The 17,474-nt window shown below is 38.6% G+C and overlaps 1 protein-coding gene across 3 annotated transcripts in view; it reads right to left on the reverse strand.

Moving 5' to 3' along the window:
- The window catches only part of BICC1 (BicC family RNA binding protein 1), a 291,170-nt gene that overhangs the window by 33,586 nt on the left and 240,110 nt on the right, over positions 1 to 17,474 (reverse strand). For all 3 annotated transcript variants that reach the window (XM_078077683.1, XM_036078156.2, XM_078077684.1), the window contains exons 4-8: positions 13,469 to 13,548; positions 11,326 to 11,484; positions 3,456 to 3,509; positions 2,820 to 3,014; positions 2,131 to 2,382 (exon numbers count right to left, since the gene is read on the reverse strand). In XM_078077683.1, coding sequence (XP_077933809.1) covers positions 2,131 to 2,382; positions 2,820 to 3,014; positions 3,456 to 3,509; positions 11,326 to 11,484; positions 13,469 to 13,548 — 740 coding nt within the window. The remainder of the gene's footprint in view (positions 1 to 2,130; positions 2,383 to 2,819; positions 3,015 to 3,455; positions 3,510 to 11,325; positions 11,485 to 13,468; positions 13,549 to 17,474) is intronic.

Raw genomic sequence — 17,474 nt, forward strand, 5'->3', positions numbered from 1 at the left:
ACTGAAGACCTACCTCTCTTCTGGGGCAGCTCCAACCTTACCTCCTTCCTGGAGTAAAATGCTACTACTGTTTCTTCTTTTAGCTTTCTCACTTTTTAGCTCTGCAGAGGTCAGCACTTGTTTTTTTCTCTGATGCTTTCTTCCTGGCCCCGAATCTACTAACTATAGGAATCTCATACTTTTACTGATTCCCAGGACACTCAGTACTAGCCCACTGATTGCTGGGTTCTGTACAGAAGTGTCAGGAGAAGTACCAGTCAAATACACTGGAATTAAAATGAAATGACTGTATTCCATTTTCCTTGTGGATAAAAGTGATTTTTGTATTTAAAATATAGGTTAAAGCCTTTTATTTCTTTTAAAGATTTATTTACTTATTTGAGAGAAAGAGAGTGTGTGTACACGCATGAGTGGGGGGAGGGGCAGAGGGAGAGAAACTCAAGCAGAGCCTGTGCTGAGTGTGGAGCCCAACATGGGGCTCAATTTCATGACCCAGAGATCATGACCTGAGCTGAAATCAAGAGTCAGACACTTAACCAGCTGAGCCACCCAGGTGCCCCTAGGTTAAGGCCTTTTAATTTATCCCTCTCTTCCTCACTTCTTTTAATATTGTACAATACTATATATCTCATTGCACACTTATATTTTGGTAGGTATGATCAAACTGAATATGCATTCCTAACTGTACAGAATGTCTGAAAAAGTTCACTTAAAATAATACCTAAAGAGAAAAAGCAGAAAAAAAGAAAATTATGAAGAGTAATCATAATAATCTTTGGACATAAAAATGCTACCTAACTAGTGGTATATTAAAAGTATCCTTATAGGGGCACCTGGGTGGCTCAGTCTTCGAGCGTCTGCCTTCGGCTCAGGTCATGATCCCGGGGTCCTGGGATCGAGCCCCACATCGGGCTCTCTGCTCAGTGGGGAGCCTGCTTCTCCCTCTGCCTGCCACTCCCCCTGCTTGTACTCTCTCTGTCTCTCTGTCAAATAAATAAATGAAATCTTTAAAAAAATAAAAAAATAAAAATATCCTTATAAACTAAGCTTGGCTAAAAAGAAATCATTCACAACAAAATAATTATGCATTATAATCCTTAATGATTATAACAAGTTCTTATTTATCAGAGGAATGGAATCAAAAATAAAAGTTTGGATTTTCTGGGGCACCTGGGTGGCTTAGTTAATTAAGTGTCAGACTCTTGATTTTGGCTTAGGTCATGATCTCAGGGTCCTGGGATCTAGGCTCGAGTTGGGCTCTGTGCTGAGCATGGAGCCTGCTTAAGATTCTCTCTCTCCCTCATCCTCTGCCCCTCCCCTCCCTGCTTGTGCTCCTCTCTCTTAAAAAACAAAAATTGCATTTTCTGAAAGTTTCTCAAAAACAAATTCTGCAAGTTAGTAATAGTAAAGATCGTACCTGAGGCTTACTGTTTCAAATATCACTAAAGGTCAAGTTCTTGAATACAATGATGTTTTTAATAAGATAATTTGTAAGTCCACATTACGTCAATCCATTTTGTTACTGTGTATCAACCTACACACTGTGTTTTTAAATGAATATAGGAAGAACAGAAATATTGCAAGTTTTAAATAGGAAGCAATAGTGAATTATATAATGGCTATTTTCTTCAATGCATTAAGACTCAAATTAGTGGCTTAAATACCATTTTTTAAATTGTATCAGAGATCTTTGAAATGTTCACGTTTCATGCTACTAAAATTTGTATCAAAAAAAATAAGATTTATATCTGTGCGGGTAAAAAGGTATTTTTATTTTCTGTTTAAACAGAAGACTTTTTTTGTCAAATGCAGACAAATACTACATGTCAGATGAAAATCACCTTCCACAAAGTACAGCACATTATTTCATTGTATCCTCTTCTGTGTTTAGTTTAAGTTAAAAAAAAAATACTGCAAAGAAATTACTCGCCTATGTAATGAAATGAAACCTGTAAGGCGCGACATACTTTACTCTTATTTTATTTCCTTTTAGCAAGAAACTTATTTGACAAGGCTTTCGGAGTGTTTTCATGAATACCACAGTAGTATGGTGTGTGCTGTCACATACATTGTACCCAAAGAAGTAAAGAAAATAAAATGGAATTGGAACACTAATTTCAGTAAACCTACCATGAGATATTGCCTTGCAAGACAGACAGACTCAATGGTGCCCTGGAGGTAGACGGTGGATTTCTTTTGTGGATTACTGGGGTCAGGAAAGTGGATCTGAGCACCTGTTCTTTGCATGATATGTTTGATGTTGCTTCCATTTCGACCCATCATAAAGAGATGATGTTGAGCTGCAATATCTAGTTGTGTGCTCACAGGAATAGCTGATGCCAAGCTCCCAGCAAGATGTTCCAACAGCATGGCAGTTCCTTCCTACGAGAAAAGGGTAGGAGAGAAATAATCCTATAGAATAACTGTCCACATACAAGGAAAGATTCTAGTGCACTTCTAATAGCTATGGAGAAACTCAACACATTCTATAAACCAAAATGCAATACAAGGGAAAATTCTGGAAAATGAATTAGTTTAAAATCCTTTAAAAATGAAATTTGCATAGGGGTGCCTGGGTGGCTCAGTCAGTTAAGCAACTGCTTTGGCTCAGGTTGTGATCCCAGGGTCCTGGGATCGAGCCCCACATTGGGCTCCCTGTTCAGCGGGGAGTCTGTTTCTCCCTCTCCCTTTTCCCTTTCCCCACCCCTCGTGCTCACTCTCTCACTCTCTCTCTCAAATGAATAAAATCTAAAAAAAATAAAAATAAAACTTGCATAATTCGTACACTTATGATGTTCATAATTATCTCAATTACTTACCTTCACAGCACTCGTGTTATTCTGAGATCCTCGTACTATCACAGTAGCACCATACATTCGAGAACGCTGCTTAAATGACACTGAAATGTTGTACGTTTGTGATATGTGCTGAATCGAGGGGGAGTTAGGATCAGGAACCGGTTGAAGAATCCCAGCGATTGGTAGCTCAAACATCAGCACCAAAGGAAGCAGCTCCTAAATGAAAGTATGAGAGCCCAAAGCAGACAGTTGAATCACTATATATTTAGAGATGTGCATAACTCATTCCTTCTTTTCTGAGGTTGGAATTATAAAACATAAATTGTTTTTATTATAGACATAAGCTTGGGTAGACTTTGTAAAGTTTCTCAAATGAAAAGAGTCTTTTGTGAAACCTGAGAGTTTGTAACAGTTGCCTGTGGAATTCTTCCTTGGGTCTCTTTTTCATCATTTTAAAATCATCAGAGAAACAGAGTCAGGTATAATCTGGAATATCTCTAAGAAACATCTTCAACACATTAAAACAACTTCTGTCACTATTTCCTAACTACTGAATATATGATTTGGTTATAAATTGATACATTAAGATATTTTTATTGCCTTATGATGCAACCATTGCTGATACTGATTTACAGTATTAAAGTAGTAAATAGTTACCCGAATTCTAACTCGGGCAGATTCTACTCCTGCTGGTTGTCCTGCTATAGATACCTGCAAAAATAAGAAAATACAGAGTTAGATTTCAATTGAGCCCCCATCTGCTTTTCCAGTCATCTACACCCTTTCCACTCAAAATGTCATCCAGGAAAAAACAGCATTGCCATTATCTGGGAGCTTGTTAAAAATGAAGGATCTCAGGCACCAACCCAGTCTTACTTAATCATAATTTGCATTTTAATGAGCTCCTTAGCTGATTTGTGTCAACTAATTTACATCAACCCCTGGACTTACCTAAAACTTCACAGTCCCCGTAATGCCATCCTGCCCACTTTATCATTTCTCTTGTTCACTGCATTTTCTATCTTTTGTTTAAACTCTGCATACTGTATATCAAGTCTGTACTGTGTATCACTATACAATGTTATTGCTGCAATAAGTACTCAAAATATTGAACTACTTCATGCTAGCTGGTAAAAAAAAAAAAAAAATCATTCCTCCAACACCACCTCCGGCTCTCTCCCGGGATCCCCTGAACTTTTCCCATGATCCATCAACTAAAGAATTAATCTTGGCATGAGGGTAAAGGTGTGGGGCTCCAGGGCACTATTCCTGACAGACCATACCCCATGCCATACCAATTGTCAAATATTTGGAATACTGCCCTTGCTTTCTATCTTTCTTACGTATGTGTCACTGTCACCATTAGTCCCCACAGAGAAAAGACTGTTATCTTATTCATCTTTGTGGCTGACAGTTTCTAGTACTGTGATTAGATTAGAGAGGAAACTTCCAAATAACATAAATAATTCTATCTGATCTTCAGGTACTGAAAATGTATGGACAGGTGAGTTTCATTAGTTTTCAAACAAAAAATTAGAAAAAATGTGTATAAACTAAAGAGAGACATAATTCAGTCAATGTGAGGAAGACAAGCACTCGGGCACTGCCTCTTCGAAGGTGATGTGGCACACCCTGCAGAACCACATGCATGATGCTATGGACAGAAGCCCCACAGTGGACACAGTAGGCAAGGTTCCAGGTCCTTTCTGAACATAATGTTCTCTGGGCCTTGCCTCAGGGACTTCACTTTATGTTGCCGTCACAATTACAGTGCTCCCTCTCTTCTACAACCATTTAGAGATTAAAAGTTTATAGCCTACCTACAAGTCATCTCTTTAAAAAAGTAGAGCACCTTCAGTCTACTTGGAAAGGGGACATACATTCTTTTTTTATTTTAATTTTTTGAGTATAGTTGACACATAATGTTACATTAGTTTCAGGTATACAACATTAGTGATTTAACAAGTTTATAAGTTATGCCATGCTCACCATAGTTATTACAATACCACTGGCTATCTTCTCTATGCTGGGCCTTTTATTCCCATGACTTATTCGTTCCATAACTGGGAACCTGTACCTCCCACTCCCCTTCACCCATGTTGCCCATCTCCCCACCACCCTCTCCTCTTTTGTTCTCTGCATTTACAGGTCTGCTTCTGCTTTTTGTTTATTCGTTTGATTTTTTTTAGATTCCACATATTAGTAAGATCATATGGTATGGATAGCCAGTTTGGATTTCCGGAAGCTTAAGTGGCAGAGCCCGTGGGAGGGCCCCCAAGCACTGTGTTCACGGATAGGAAAAGATGGCAGAGGAGTAGGGGACCCTATTCCAACCGGTCCCCAGAACTGAGCTGGATATCTACCAGACCACTCTGAACACCCAAAAAAACAGCCTGAGATGTAAGAAGATAGATCTGGATCTCCACAAACAGAATATTATAGGCAGTTAGTTTCGAGGTTCGAAGCAGGGAGCCATGATCCCGCTGGCAGATATCGGAGGATAAACGGCAGCGGGAAGGAGCCTGGCCATGGGGATCCTACACTGCCAGTGAGCGACAGCCTCCCATGCTGGGGACAGGGCACAGACTCGCAGACCGGTAGCGGCAGGGAAAGGACTTTAGGGCAGCTCCCCAGATGGGAACTGGAGCGGCAGGGCTGCACGTGCAAACTGGGGGCTGGCGGTTTTAGAAGCACAAATGGCAGAGACAGGCCCTGACCTGGAGGTGAGAACGGGGAGCGCTGCTGAGGGGTGCACAACCCAGGACACTGCAGTTTATAGCAGCACAGACAGAGATGGAGATAGTGTGGCCTGGAGAGCTCACTAAAGAACACACTGCGATCTCTCTGCTCTGAGGCAGAGAGTTGGAAATGGTCTCTTCTGCTCTGACTCTCGGAAGAGACACGGAAAGCTGCCAGGGAAAGCTGCCAGAGAACAAAAGCCCCAAAAAACTGGTTTCCACTGAGCCCATCCCCTGCCACAGGGGGCAGAGCAACTCTGCCCAAACAGGCTGCCTGAGTAACAGTGTGGCAGGCCCCTCCCCCAGAAGATAGGCTGGGAAAACAAGAGGCCAGCAACCCTAAGGTCCCTAGAAAACAGGTGCATCTTGCTTGGGTTGTGATCAATAATTTGGACCCTATACATTCCCTCAACCAACCCTCAACAGAATGACTAGGAGGAGGAAACCCCAAAATAGGAAAACACTCAGAGACTATGACTTATGCCACAAATTTATAAATGGATTCAGATATAACCAAGATGTCAGAGACGGAATTCAGGCTAATAATTGTGAAGACAATAGCTAGAATGGAGAAATCAATTAATGGCAACATAGAGTCTCTAAGGACAGAAATGAAAGCTGAATTGGCAGAACTTAAAAATGCTACCAATGAGATCCAATCTAATCTAGATAATCTAACAGCTAGGATAAGTGAGGCAGAAGAACGAATTAGTGACCTAGAAGGCCAATTAATAGACAAAAAGGGAAAAGAGAAGGTCAGGGAAAAACAACTCAGAATCCATGAAAATAGAACCAGAGAAATAAGTGACACCATGAAACGTTCCAATGTCAGAATTATTGGGATCCCTGAGGGGGTGGAGAAAGAGAGGACTAGAAGATATATTTGAGCAAATTGTAGCTGAGAACTTCCTTAATCTGGGGAATGAAACAAACATTCATGTCCTAGAGGCAGAGAGAACCCCTCCCAAGATCAAGGAAAACAGGCCAACACCCCGGCATGTAAAACTCGCAAACCTTAGAACCAAGGAAACCATCTTAAGGGCAGTTGGGGGAAGGGATTCCTTACGTACAGAGGGAAGAACATCAGAATAACGTCAGACCTATCCACAGAGACCTGGCAAGCCAGAAAGGCCTGGCAAGACATATTCAGGGTACTAAATGAGAAGAACATGCAGCCAAGAATACTTTAGCTGGCAAGGCTGTCATTTAGAATAGATGGAGAGATGCAGAGTTTCCAAGACCAGCAGAAACTGAAAGAATACGTGACCACTAAGCCGGCCCTGCAAGAAATATTAAGGGATAAAAGGAGAAAGACCCCAAGAGTGATAAAGAAAAGAAATTTACAGGGACAATCTATAAAAACAAGGTCTTCACAGGCAACATGATGACAATTCGTATCTTTCAATAATAACTCTCAACATGAACGGCCTAAATGCTCCCATAAAACGGCACAGGGTTGCAGACTGGATAAAAAGACAGGACCCACCCAAATGTCATCTACAAGAGGCTCATTTTGAACCTAAAGATACATCCAGACTGAAAGTGAAGGGTTGGAGATCCATCTTCCATGCCAACAGACCTCAAAAGAAAGCTGGGGTAACAATTCTTATATCAGACGAATTAGATTTTTTTTTTTAATTTTTTTATCTATTTTTTGACAGAGAGAGACAGCGAAAGAGGGAACACAAGCAAGGGGAGTGGGAGAGGGAGAAGCAGGCTTCCCATGGAGCAGGGGGCCCGATGCAGGGCTTGATTCCAGGACCCTGGGATCATGACCTGAGCCGAAGTCAGACACTTAATGACTGAGCCACCCAGGCGCCCCCAGACAAATTAGATTTTAAACTAAAGACTGTAGTTAGAGACACAGGAAGACACTATGTCATTCTTAAAGGGTCTATCCAACAAGAAGATCTAATGATTGTAAATATCTACGCCCCCAATATGGGAGCAGCCATCTACATAAGCCAACTGTTAACCAAAATAGTCCTATTGATAACAAAGCGTTAATTGTGGGAGACCTCAATACTCCACTCTCAGCAATAGACAGATCATCTAAGCAGAAAATCAACAAAGAAACAAGAGCTTTGAATGACACACTGGACCAGATGGACCTCAGAGGTATATACAGAACATTCCACCCTAAAACAACAGAATACTCATTCTTCTCGAGCGCACATGGAACTTTCTCCAGAATAGACCACATACCGGGTCACAAATCAGGTCTCAACCGATACCAAAAGACTGAGATTATTCCTTGCATAGTCTCAGACCATAATGCTTTAAAACAAACTCAATCACAAGAAAAAATTTGGAAGAAATTCAAACACTTGGAAGCTAAAGACCACTCTGCTCAAGAATGTTTGGGTCAACCAGGAAATCAAAGAAGAACTTAAACAATTCATGGAAACCAATGAGAACGAAAACACATCAGTCCAAAACCTATGGGATACTGCAAAGGCGGTCCTAAGGGGGAAATACATAGCCATCCAAGTCTCACTCAAAAAATTAGAAAAATCCCAAATTCACCAACTAACTCTACACCTTAAAGAACTAGAGAAAAAGCAACAAACGATGCCTAAGGCATGAATTAGAAATAATTAAGATTAGAGCAGAGATCAATGAATTAGAAACCAGAAACACAGTAGATCAGATCAACGAAACTAGAAGCTGGTTCTTTGAAAGAATTAATAAGATTGATAAACCACTGGCCAGACTTATCCAAAAGAAAAGAGAAAGGACCCAAATTAATAAAATTGTGAATGAAAGGGGAGAGATCATGACTAACACCAAGGAAATAGAAACAATTATTAGAAATTATTATCAACAACTATATGCCAATAAACTGAGCAAGCTGGATGAAATGGAGGCCTTCCTGGAAACCTATAAGCTGCCAAGACTGAAACAGGAAGAAATTGACACAACCTGAATAGGCCAATAACCAGTAACGAGATTGAAGAAGTGATCAAAAACCTCCCAAAAAACAAGAGTCCAGGGCCTGATGGATTCCCTGGGGAATTCTACCAAACATTCAAAAAAGAAATAATACCTATTCTACTGAAGCTGTTTCAAAAAACAGAAACAGAAGGAAAGCTTCCAGACTCATTCTATGAGGCCAGCATTACCTTAATCCCCAAACCAGGCAAAGACCCCAAAAAGGAGAATTTCAAACTGATATCCCTGATGAATATGGATTCCAAAATCCTCAACAAAATCCTAGCTGATAGGATCCAACAATACATTAAAAGAATCATCCACCACGACCAAATGGGATTTATCCCCAGGATGCAAGGGTGGTTCAACATTCGCAAATCAATCAATGTGACAGAACACATTAATAAGAGGAGAGAGAAGAACCATATGGTCCTCTCAATTGATGCAGAAAAAGCATTTGACAAAATACAACATCCCTTCCTGATTAAAACTCTTCAGAGTATAAGGATAGAAGGAACATTCCTCAAGTTCATAAAATCCATCTATGAAAAACCCACAGCAAATATCATCCACAATGGGGAAAAGCTGAGAGCCTTTCCCTTAAGATCAGGAACACGTCAAGAATGCCCACTCTCGCCACTACTGTTCAACATAGTACTAGAAGTCCTAGCAACAGCAATCAGACAACAAAAAGAAATAAAAGGTATTCAAATTGGCAAAGAAGAAGTCAAACTCTCTCTTTTCTCAGATGACATGATACTTTATGTGGAAAACCCAAAAGACTCCACCCTTAAATTACTAGAACTCATACAGCAATTCAGTAATGTGGCAGGATACAAAATCAATGCACAGAAATCAGTTCCTTTCTTATACTAACAATGCAACTGTAGAAAGAGAAATTAGAGAAATGATTCCATTTACAATAGCACCAAAAACTATAAGATACCTCGGAATAAACTTAATCAAAGAGGTAAAGGATCTATACTCTAGGAACTACAGAACAGTCATGAAAGAAATTGAAGAAGACACAAAAATGGAAAAACATTCCATGCTCATGGATCGGAAGAATAAACATTGTTCAAACGTCTATGCTACCCAGAGCAATCTATACCTTCAATGCCATCCCGAACAAAATTCCAATGACATTTTCCAAAGCGCTAGAAGAAACAATCCTAAAATCTGCATGGAATCAGAAAAGACCCCGAATCGCCAAGGAAATGTTGAAAAAGAAAAACAAAGCTGGGGGCTTCACGTTGCCCGATTTCAAGCTATATTCAAAGCAGTGATCACCAAGACAGCATGGTACTGGCACAAAAACAGACATGTAGACCAATGGAAAAGAATAGAGAGCCCAGATATGGACCCTCAACTCTATGGTCAAATAATCTTCGACAAAGCAGGAAAAAAATATGCAATGGAAAAAAGCCAGTCTCTTCAATAAATGGTGCTGGGAAAATTGGACAGGCACATGCAGAAAAATGAAACTGGACCATTCTCTAACACCATACACAAAGATAAACTCAAAATGGATGAAAGACCTCAATTTGAGACAGGAATCCATCAAAATCCTAGAGGAGAACATAGGCAGTAACCTCTTTGACATCGCCCACAGCAACTTCTTTCAAGATACATCTCCAAAGGCAAGTGAAACAAAAGCAAAAATGAACTTTTGGGACTTCATCAAGATAAAAAGCTTCTGCACTGCAAAGGAAACAGTCAACAAAACAAAGAGGCAACCCACAGAATGGGAGAAGATATTTGCAAATGACACTACAGATAAAGGGCTGGTATCCAAGATCTATAAAGAACTTCTCAAACTCAACACCCAAAAAACAAATAATCAAGTCAAAAAATGGGCAGAAGACATGAACAGACACTTCTCCAAAGAAGACATACAAATGGCTAACAGACACATGAAAAAATGTTCATCATCATTAGCCATCAGGAAAATTCAAATCAAAACCACATTGAGATACCACCTTACACCAGTTAGAATGGCAAAAATTGACAAGGCAAGAGTTGGAGAGGTTGTGGAGAAAGGGGAACCCTCTTACACTGTTGGTGGGAATGCAAGCTGGTGCAGACACTTTGGAAAACAGTGTGGAGGTGCCTCAAAAAATTAAAAATAGAGCTACCCTATGACCCAGCAATTGTACGGTTATTTACCCCAAAGACACAGATGTAGTGAAAAGAAGGGCCATATGCACCCCAATGTTCACAGCAGCAATGTCTGCAATAGCCAAACTGTGGAAAGAGCCAAGATGCCCTTCAACAGATGAATGGATAAAGATAATGTGGTCCATATATACAATGGGATATTACTCAGGCATCAGGAAGGATGAATACCCAACTTTTACATCAATATGGTTGGGACTGGAGGAGATTATGCTACGTGAAATAAGTCAAGCAGAGAAAGTCAATTATCATATGGTTTCACTTATTTGTGGAACATAAGGAATAGCATGGAGGACATTAGGAGAAGGAAGGGAAAAATGAAGGGGGAGGAATCGGAGGTGGAGATGAACCATGAGAGACTATGGACTCTGAGAAACAAACTGAGGAATTTAGAGGAGAGGGGAGTGGGGGGATGGGTTAGCCCAGTGATGGGTATTAAGGAGGGCACGTACTGCATGGAGCACAGGGTGTTATACGAAAACAAGGGATCGTGGATCACCACATCAAAAACTAATGATGTATTGTATAGTGACTAACATAACATAATAAAATAAAATTTTAAAAAAAGATCATATGGTATGTCTATGGTTATTTTTTTGCTTTCATCTCCCAAAAAAGATATGCATATGTAAAATTAAAGTTTTAATTTGTTCCATAACATTTCATGCGAAAAGACAAAGCACCTGGTTGCTTTTTTCTGCTTGGTTATTCCTGTTGGAATCTGGAAAGTGGATGTGGCATCCTGTTTCTTCCATCACTTTTTTAATATTGTTGCCACCTTTGCCGATTACATGGGAATGTTCTGTATGTGAAACATCCATCTTCAAGGTGACTCGATTGCTCTATATGGAAATAATGTATTAATTCTTGATGCATGCTAAAGGAAGGAACAACTCTTTAAAACACTTTTTCTCCAAGGGAACAGCACTAACAAAAAGTGACCCTGTGGGAAATCTTACAGATTTCTTGGTAATATCATCTTAATCTATAAATGTATACTTTCTATTTCTCTTTGGCTATAAAAAATAAATTCTCACTTTAAGACAAATTTGTCAGAAGAAATAGAAAGATACACTCTTTACCAAGATAACTTTTTGGAAAGCAGCATTTAAATAAAGTCAGGCATTAATTACAAATAAATTACTCAGTTTTTTCTTTAACAGACATTATTCATGAAACATTTAATTCAAATAACTAAAAACAGATGAAAATAATTACAAAATTGAATATATGTAGGTTAGTAGGAGTGTTGAACTGTGACAGAGATAAAACTCAAAACTGAATAAGAAAGTATCTGTAAGCATTGTTTTCACAACTTGTCTGTTACTGTAGGTCAAACTTTACAGAGCAGACCTGTTATTCTCAGTGATAGGAAGAATGAGGAAGGGCTAAGAAAGCACAGAGCTCCAGCAGTAACATGGCTTACTTAAACCAATACAAAGTGTAATATTAGGTATAATAAAGCAAAACGTAAAATTCTAAGACATAATGAATAATTGTGATCACATTAGAATCTGTGTACTTAGGGCGCCTGGGTGGCTCAGTTGGTTAAGCGACTGCCTTCGGCTCAGGTCATGATCCTGGAGTCCCTGGATCGAGTCCCGCATCGGGCTCCCTGCTCAGCAGGGAGTCTGCTTCTCTCTCTGACCCTCCCCCCTCTCATGTACTCGCTCTCTCTCATTCTCTCTCTCTCAAATAAATAAATAAAATCTTTAAAAAAAAAAAAAAAAAAGGTTTAAAGAATCTGTGTACTTAATTTTGGGAAATTCAGTATTTAAATCTTTTCTCATTTGTAAGACTGATATAAAAATTCTTCAGCCCTCAGAAAGTAAAATTAAAAAGTCAAAATACAACAAGATGTTAAAAATATCAATGGTTTTTGCATAGTCTTAATTCTTAAATTTTAAACTTATAAATTTAAGTTTATTAAATTAAACTTAAATTAAATACTTTGATTTTTAAATTTAGTTCTTTTAGTTTAACATTTGAAGTACAGGAAAAAGATAATTCTTTTTGGGAAAAGATTCTAGAATATTTAAGAATTGTAAGGTGAATAATTCTTAAAAATAAAAAAGAACAAGAAAAGAAAAAAAAGAAGGAAGAGATTAGAAACAATCTCAATGAAATACCAGGTGGCAACACATAGTGGTTAAGAACCAGACAGCCTGGATTTATATCCCACCTTTTCATTTATTAGCTATTGGATTCTGGGCAAATTCCCTAGTATCTCTGTACTGAGTTGGTTATGAATATTAAACAAATTTGTAAGATGCTTATTAGCAAAGTGCCTGCCATATCATATGTGATTTAGAAGTGTTTACTAGAATAAATTCTCACAAATGAGTATACATCTTTACACATCTAAATTTCCCTATTATCTCTCTAACCTATACCTGCAGAGAGAGAAAGAACTTACAAGAGAAAGGTGTCAAGTTTCATGCCATCACACACAACTATACAGAAGATCATTCTGGCATCATAAAGGCAAATATGCTAATTATTCCAAACTTCATCACTTGCTCTATACTAATCAGTGTCAATATCTCTTTCTGAAGATGGCAAAACACATACATACGTACTTATATGTACATACTCACACACGTGTGCGTGTATGTATATATAATAATACTCATTTACCCAGCTTGAGAACCTATTCAAATTTTAAACAGAATGCTACATCCATTGCAGAATCACACATACTTATTTTAAAACCCACCATTACTTTCTCCTGGTTTTTCTTCTCCAAATGGTTCTTTTCATAACAGCATGAAGTAGCCCTTGCAGAGACAAGGTTCTGACATCTGAGTGTCCTTAACATTCACTTACTTTTGTGTCTAAGACAGACATGATCATTTCCTTGGCCTCCTTAACATCTTCTTTCTTTCCAGAAACCTTAATATGGGGATCTATAAGAAATCAAAAACAAAGGACTCATATGAAACCCCAAACTCTTTGTTTTAAAATTGACGTTACAATATAAGAAAAGAGATTCCATAAGAATTCAATATTTGATTCATTCTAGGTGTGTTAACATTGTAATTAAAACAGGAATATGGAAAATCCCCAAGTTGTACATTTTTCTGTGTGGCCTTTTCCCTTCTGAAAGCTTGTTAAACCATTTAACTGCAAAATAAGATTATCATATAATTATATTTTAAACAAGTGAAGAATCTATAAATTCAATTTATTACTTACTACATTCTTGCTACATTCTAAGCCCTGATCTAAGGCTTTAAATGCATTAACTCATTTAATCTACCCCACAGCTTTGCAAGGTTGTTTCCAGAAGAAATTAAGGCACAGAGCAGTTTAGTAACTTGCCATAGAAAACCACTCAGAGGCTCATTCATTATAATCCAATGTCTTCCAACTCTGGATCCACACTTTCAAACCATGTGATAACCTAATTCAGAAGGTATCTTTACACGTCAAGATTAACAGAATAAAACATTATCTTCATCAGGAATATTTAATATTTATTCAGAATTAGTGTTAAATGACTAATATATGTATTACTACATATATTATTGATTACTGGCACAGAATGTTATAAAGGAAAACATTCATTCATTCAATCATTCACAGCAAGTATTTTCTGAACCTTACTATGTACCAGGGACTATTCTAGGGGCTGGAGTTTATATCAGTAAAGAAAAAGACCCTTGTCCACATGGAGCTTACAGTCTTGTACAGGGAGACAAAAATGAATCAAATAAACAAATTATCATTTAATGTACTAGAACATAACTTATGAAAAGGAGAACAAGACAAAAGGATGAAGAGTACCAGCTGTGGGAAGAGGGTCAAGGCATTAGGCCTCATTGAGAAAGTGAGGTCTGAGTAAAAGCTTAAAGGAGGTGAGGCAGTTCGTGAAGCTGGAATCCTCACAAGGAGGGAAATATCACAGCTAAAACTCCAGACAGGATGTGTCTCTTCAGGTCTCTCTTTTGTCAGGTTTCCAAGTCTCCCCTGCAACAGGGTGTTCTATTACCCCATGGGTCGGCCTGACAGAGACCAAGACCATTTGGGGTAAGCCAGAAGTTCTACACCATTAGCCTTGGTGATAAAGTGTTATCACTAAAGTGATAAATAACAGAGAGAGCATCATCATCACCATCACTAGTGATGTCAACCTTACTGACTGCCTACAACACACCACCTTCTCTGCTGAGTCCTTCCTACACTGAACTACACTTCAGATTAGCAACAGGGTCAGGAAATGTTTGCTGAGCATTTTTTACAATTAACAAGCAGTTCCAACTGAGTCCTTCCAAACCATCAATTCTCTAGAATAAGAAAAGAGAATTACCTGGTGGGAATTTTATCAAATTACACATACTTCCCTGATATTGTGACTTACCTATCCCCATGCAACAGTCCATTTGAAAATCAATGCCATGAAGACCATGTCATATTCATAAGGTAAAAATGAGCAACTAAATAGAGAGAGGAAGGAAGGGAGGAAAGAAGGGAAGGAGGGAGGGAGGGAGGAAACCCTGTCCTAAAGCTACAGGCTCTTAAGACCAGGACAGAGCAATCATGGTCAACAACAGTGCACCACCAAGCTTCAGAGTTCAGGAATGCATCTGGCCTCCTGAGGAGACATCCCAGCAAGCTGTGCTTAATTTGAGTCAGTGCTGTCACCTCCAGCCACCGCCCCCCCCCCCCCCCGCCCTCTCTGCAGACTGTCTCCCGGGAGCTGCCCTTGGCCTTAGACTCTTCTCCTTACCCTGTTCTTTAATCCTTCCTCTGATGCTTGCCATGTCACAGGGACACTGTGAAGATGAAAGATCTTAAGACTGTTGTTTAAACCTTCTAAAATGTTTAAGTGTCAGGTTAATACCTGATGGGTGACGGGCCTAAAAGTAGGGTAAAACGGATGTCAAACAACCTCAAGTCAGTATGGCATCGTGTTCACATTGCTTACTCCTTAGTGCATCCTAACATGAACCTCTTTTCTTCTCTAAGATTCTCACCAACTTTAACATACTTATGTAAACAAAGCATTTTCTTCAATAATTCTTATTATATCCATTATAACTCCTGTAGGCAATATTTACATTACGAGCTATCTACATTCAAAGTTTTGACCCCAGCTATCTTTGACTTCGGTTTCAATTACTGTCGGCTGATCCTGATGTTAATCTCCACTGAAAATGCTTACTACTGGGGGATTAGAACCTGGCACTTCTCAAAACATACCTGATCGCACTCAATTGTAGCACTTGCTAAAATACATGTTCCTGGTCTCCAGGATCCAGTAATTGGCATTTTGTTTGTTTCCCAAGTCATTTTTCAATCACGTATAGGACAGAATAGGTGAAACCACATAAAAAATATAATTGTAGTGTCTTATGTATCAGCCAAGTATATGTAACATAAAATGGTTCTACAGGGGAAAAATGTATTTTCTTACAAAATAAATTAACAGTTAAGTATTGAGTGGTATGCTAATCTGAAAACCTATTACTTGTACAGGTTGGATAATCACATTAAAATTCCTATGCACCTGTAGAGGGACAGGAAGCCTCAGATCCAATTTATGAAAGAATTTGATTTTCTACCATCTCTGTATCAATAGAACAATAAAATAAAAAGCCAAAGCCTCAATGGAAAATACATTTTATTTCAAAGTGAGAGAGTGCCATCTAGTGACCTAAAAATATAAATTATCAATGGACCTAGAGATAACACAACACACAGTCACCAACATGTAACATCAAGAAAGTCTCCAGGACCCAAATCAGCACTTGTTTGGAAAACGGTTCTTTAAATAATCAAGTCTCATAAGTACAGAGAAAAACAATCACGACAATATTCTGGTTTAGATTGCTAATGTGGCCAATAATAGTGTCTTCCTCATTCCTTCCTTTGCCCTTGCTTAAAAGATACCTACAGGATGTGAGCCCTTATTCCAGGCTGAACTTAATGTGTTTATTTCAAACCCTGAAATTCAGTTCTTTATATTCAATGAATGTTATATTTCACAATTTAAATGTATCCGTGCAAGGGGCTGAGGCTTTACTTAGGATTGGCTATATTAATAAACATAATAGGGCCAGCTATGAAGGTGGCTGGAAGAAGACAGAGTAATAAGGAGTAAGTGTATAGTCTTCCTCTGCCTCAAAATAACTGCTTTGAGGGACAACTCCAATTTGGGCATGAAAGTTTTGAGATATTTGCTCTAAAAATAATATCCACTGCTTTATAATCAACCCTCAAGCTCTCTAAATACAAGGATTGCCTTAATTGGTTTTAAAACTTCACAGTGCCAGACAAGTAGTAGATACTCATTAAACAGTAGGTGAATGGGCTGAAGGTGCCCCTATTTTTGGAAATGGCTACAGAGAAGGAGGAGATGGAAATTCATGGGAAGAGCCTAAACTTCATATCTAAGGTGGATCATATGTCCTGCACTTCCCAGAACAGTTTTGACTTCAAATATTTTTAACTCAGTACCTCTATAAAAATACAGAGAACTCTCAGATGTCCATCCAGATTTTTGGTTTTTAGAGTCCTGCCCTATCAATCTGTTCACTCTCTGTAGTGTAATCCTATAGAAGAGAGGAATACCAGATGGTGATCCAACCTTCAATTAGTTATTATGAAGCTGTATGGACATAGGTAAGAAATGGGTATTTTATATGTGTATACTGCAAAAGAGCTAAACCTTTAAGCAAAAAAGGTTTTTATGACTTCCATATGGAAATTCATAAGGAGTTGATAAGGCAACAATTGTTTTTATAAGAATACAGGCTAAAAACCATATTTTCAGTAAAGATATATATTTAAAAGAGTTGGTATGTTTATATGAACTTAAGTGAAGTTTAGT

Source organism: Halichoerus grypus, chromosome 7, assembly GCF_964656455.1.
Source record: "Halichoerus grypus chromosome 7, mHalGry1.hap1.1, whole genome shotgun sequence".
NCBI lineage: Eukaryota > Metazoa > Chordata > Mammalia > Carnivora > Phocidae > Halichoerus > Halichoerus grypus.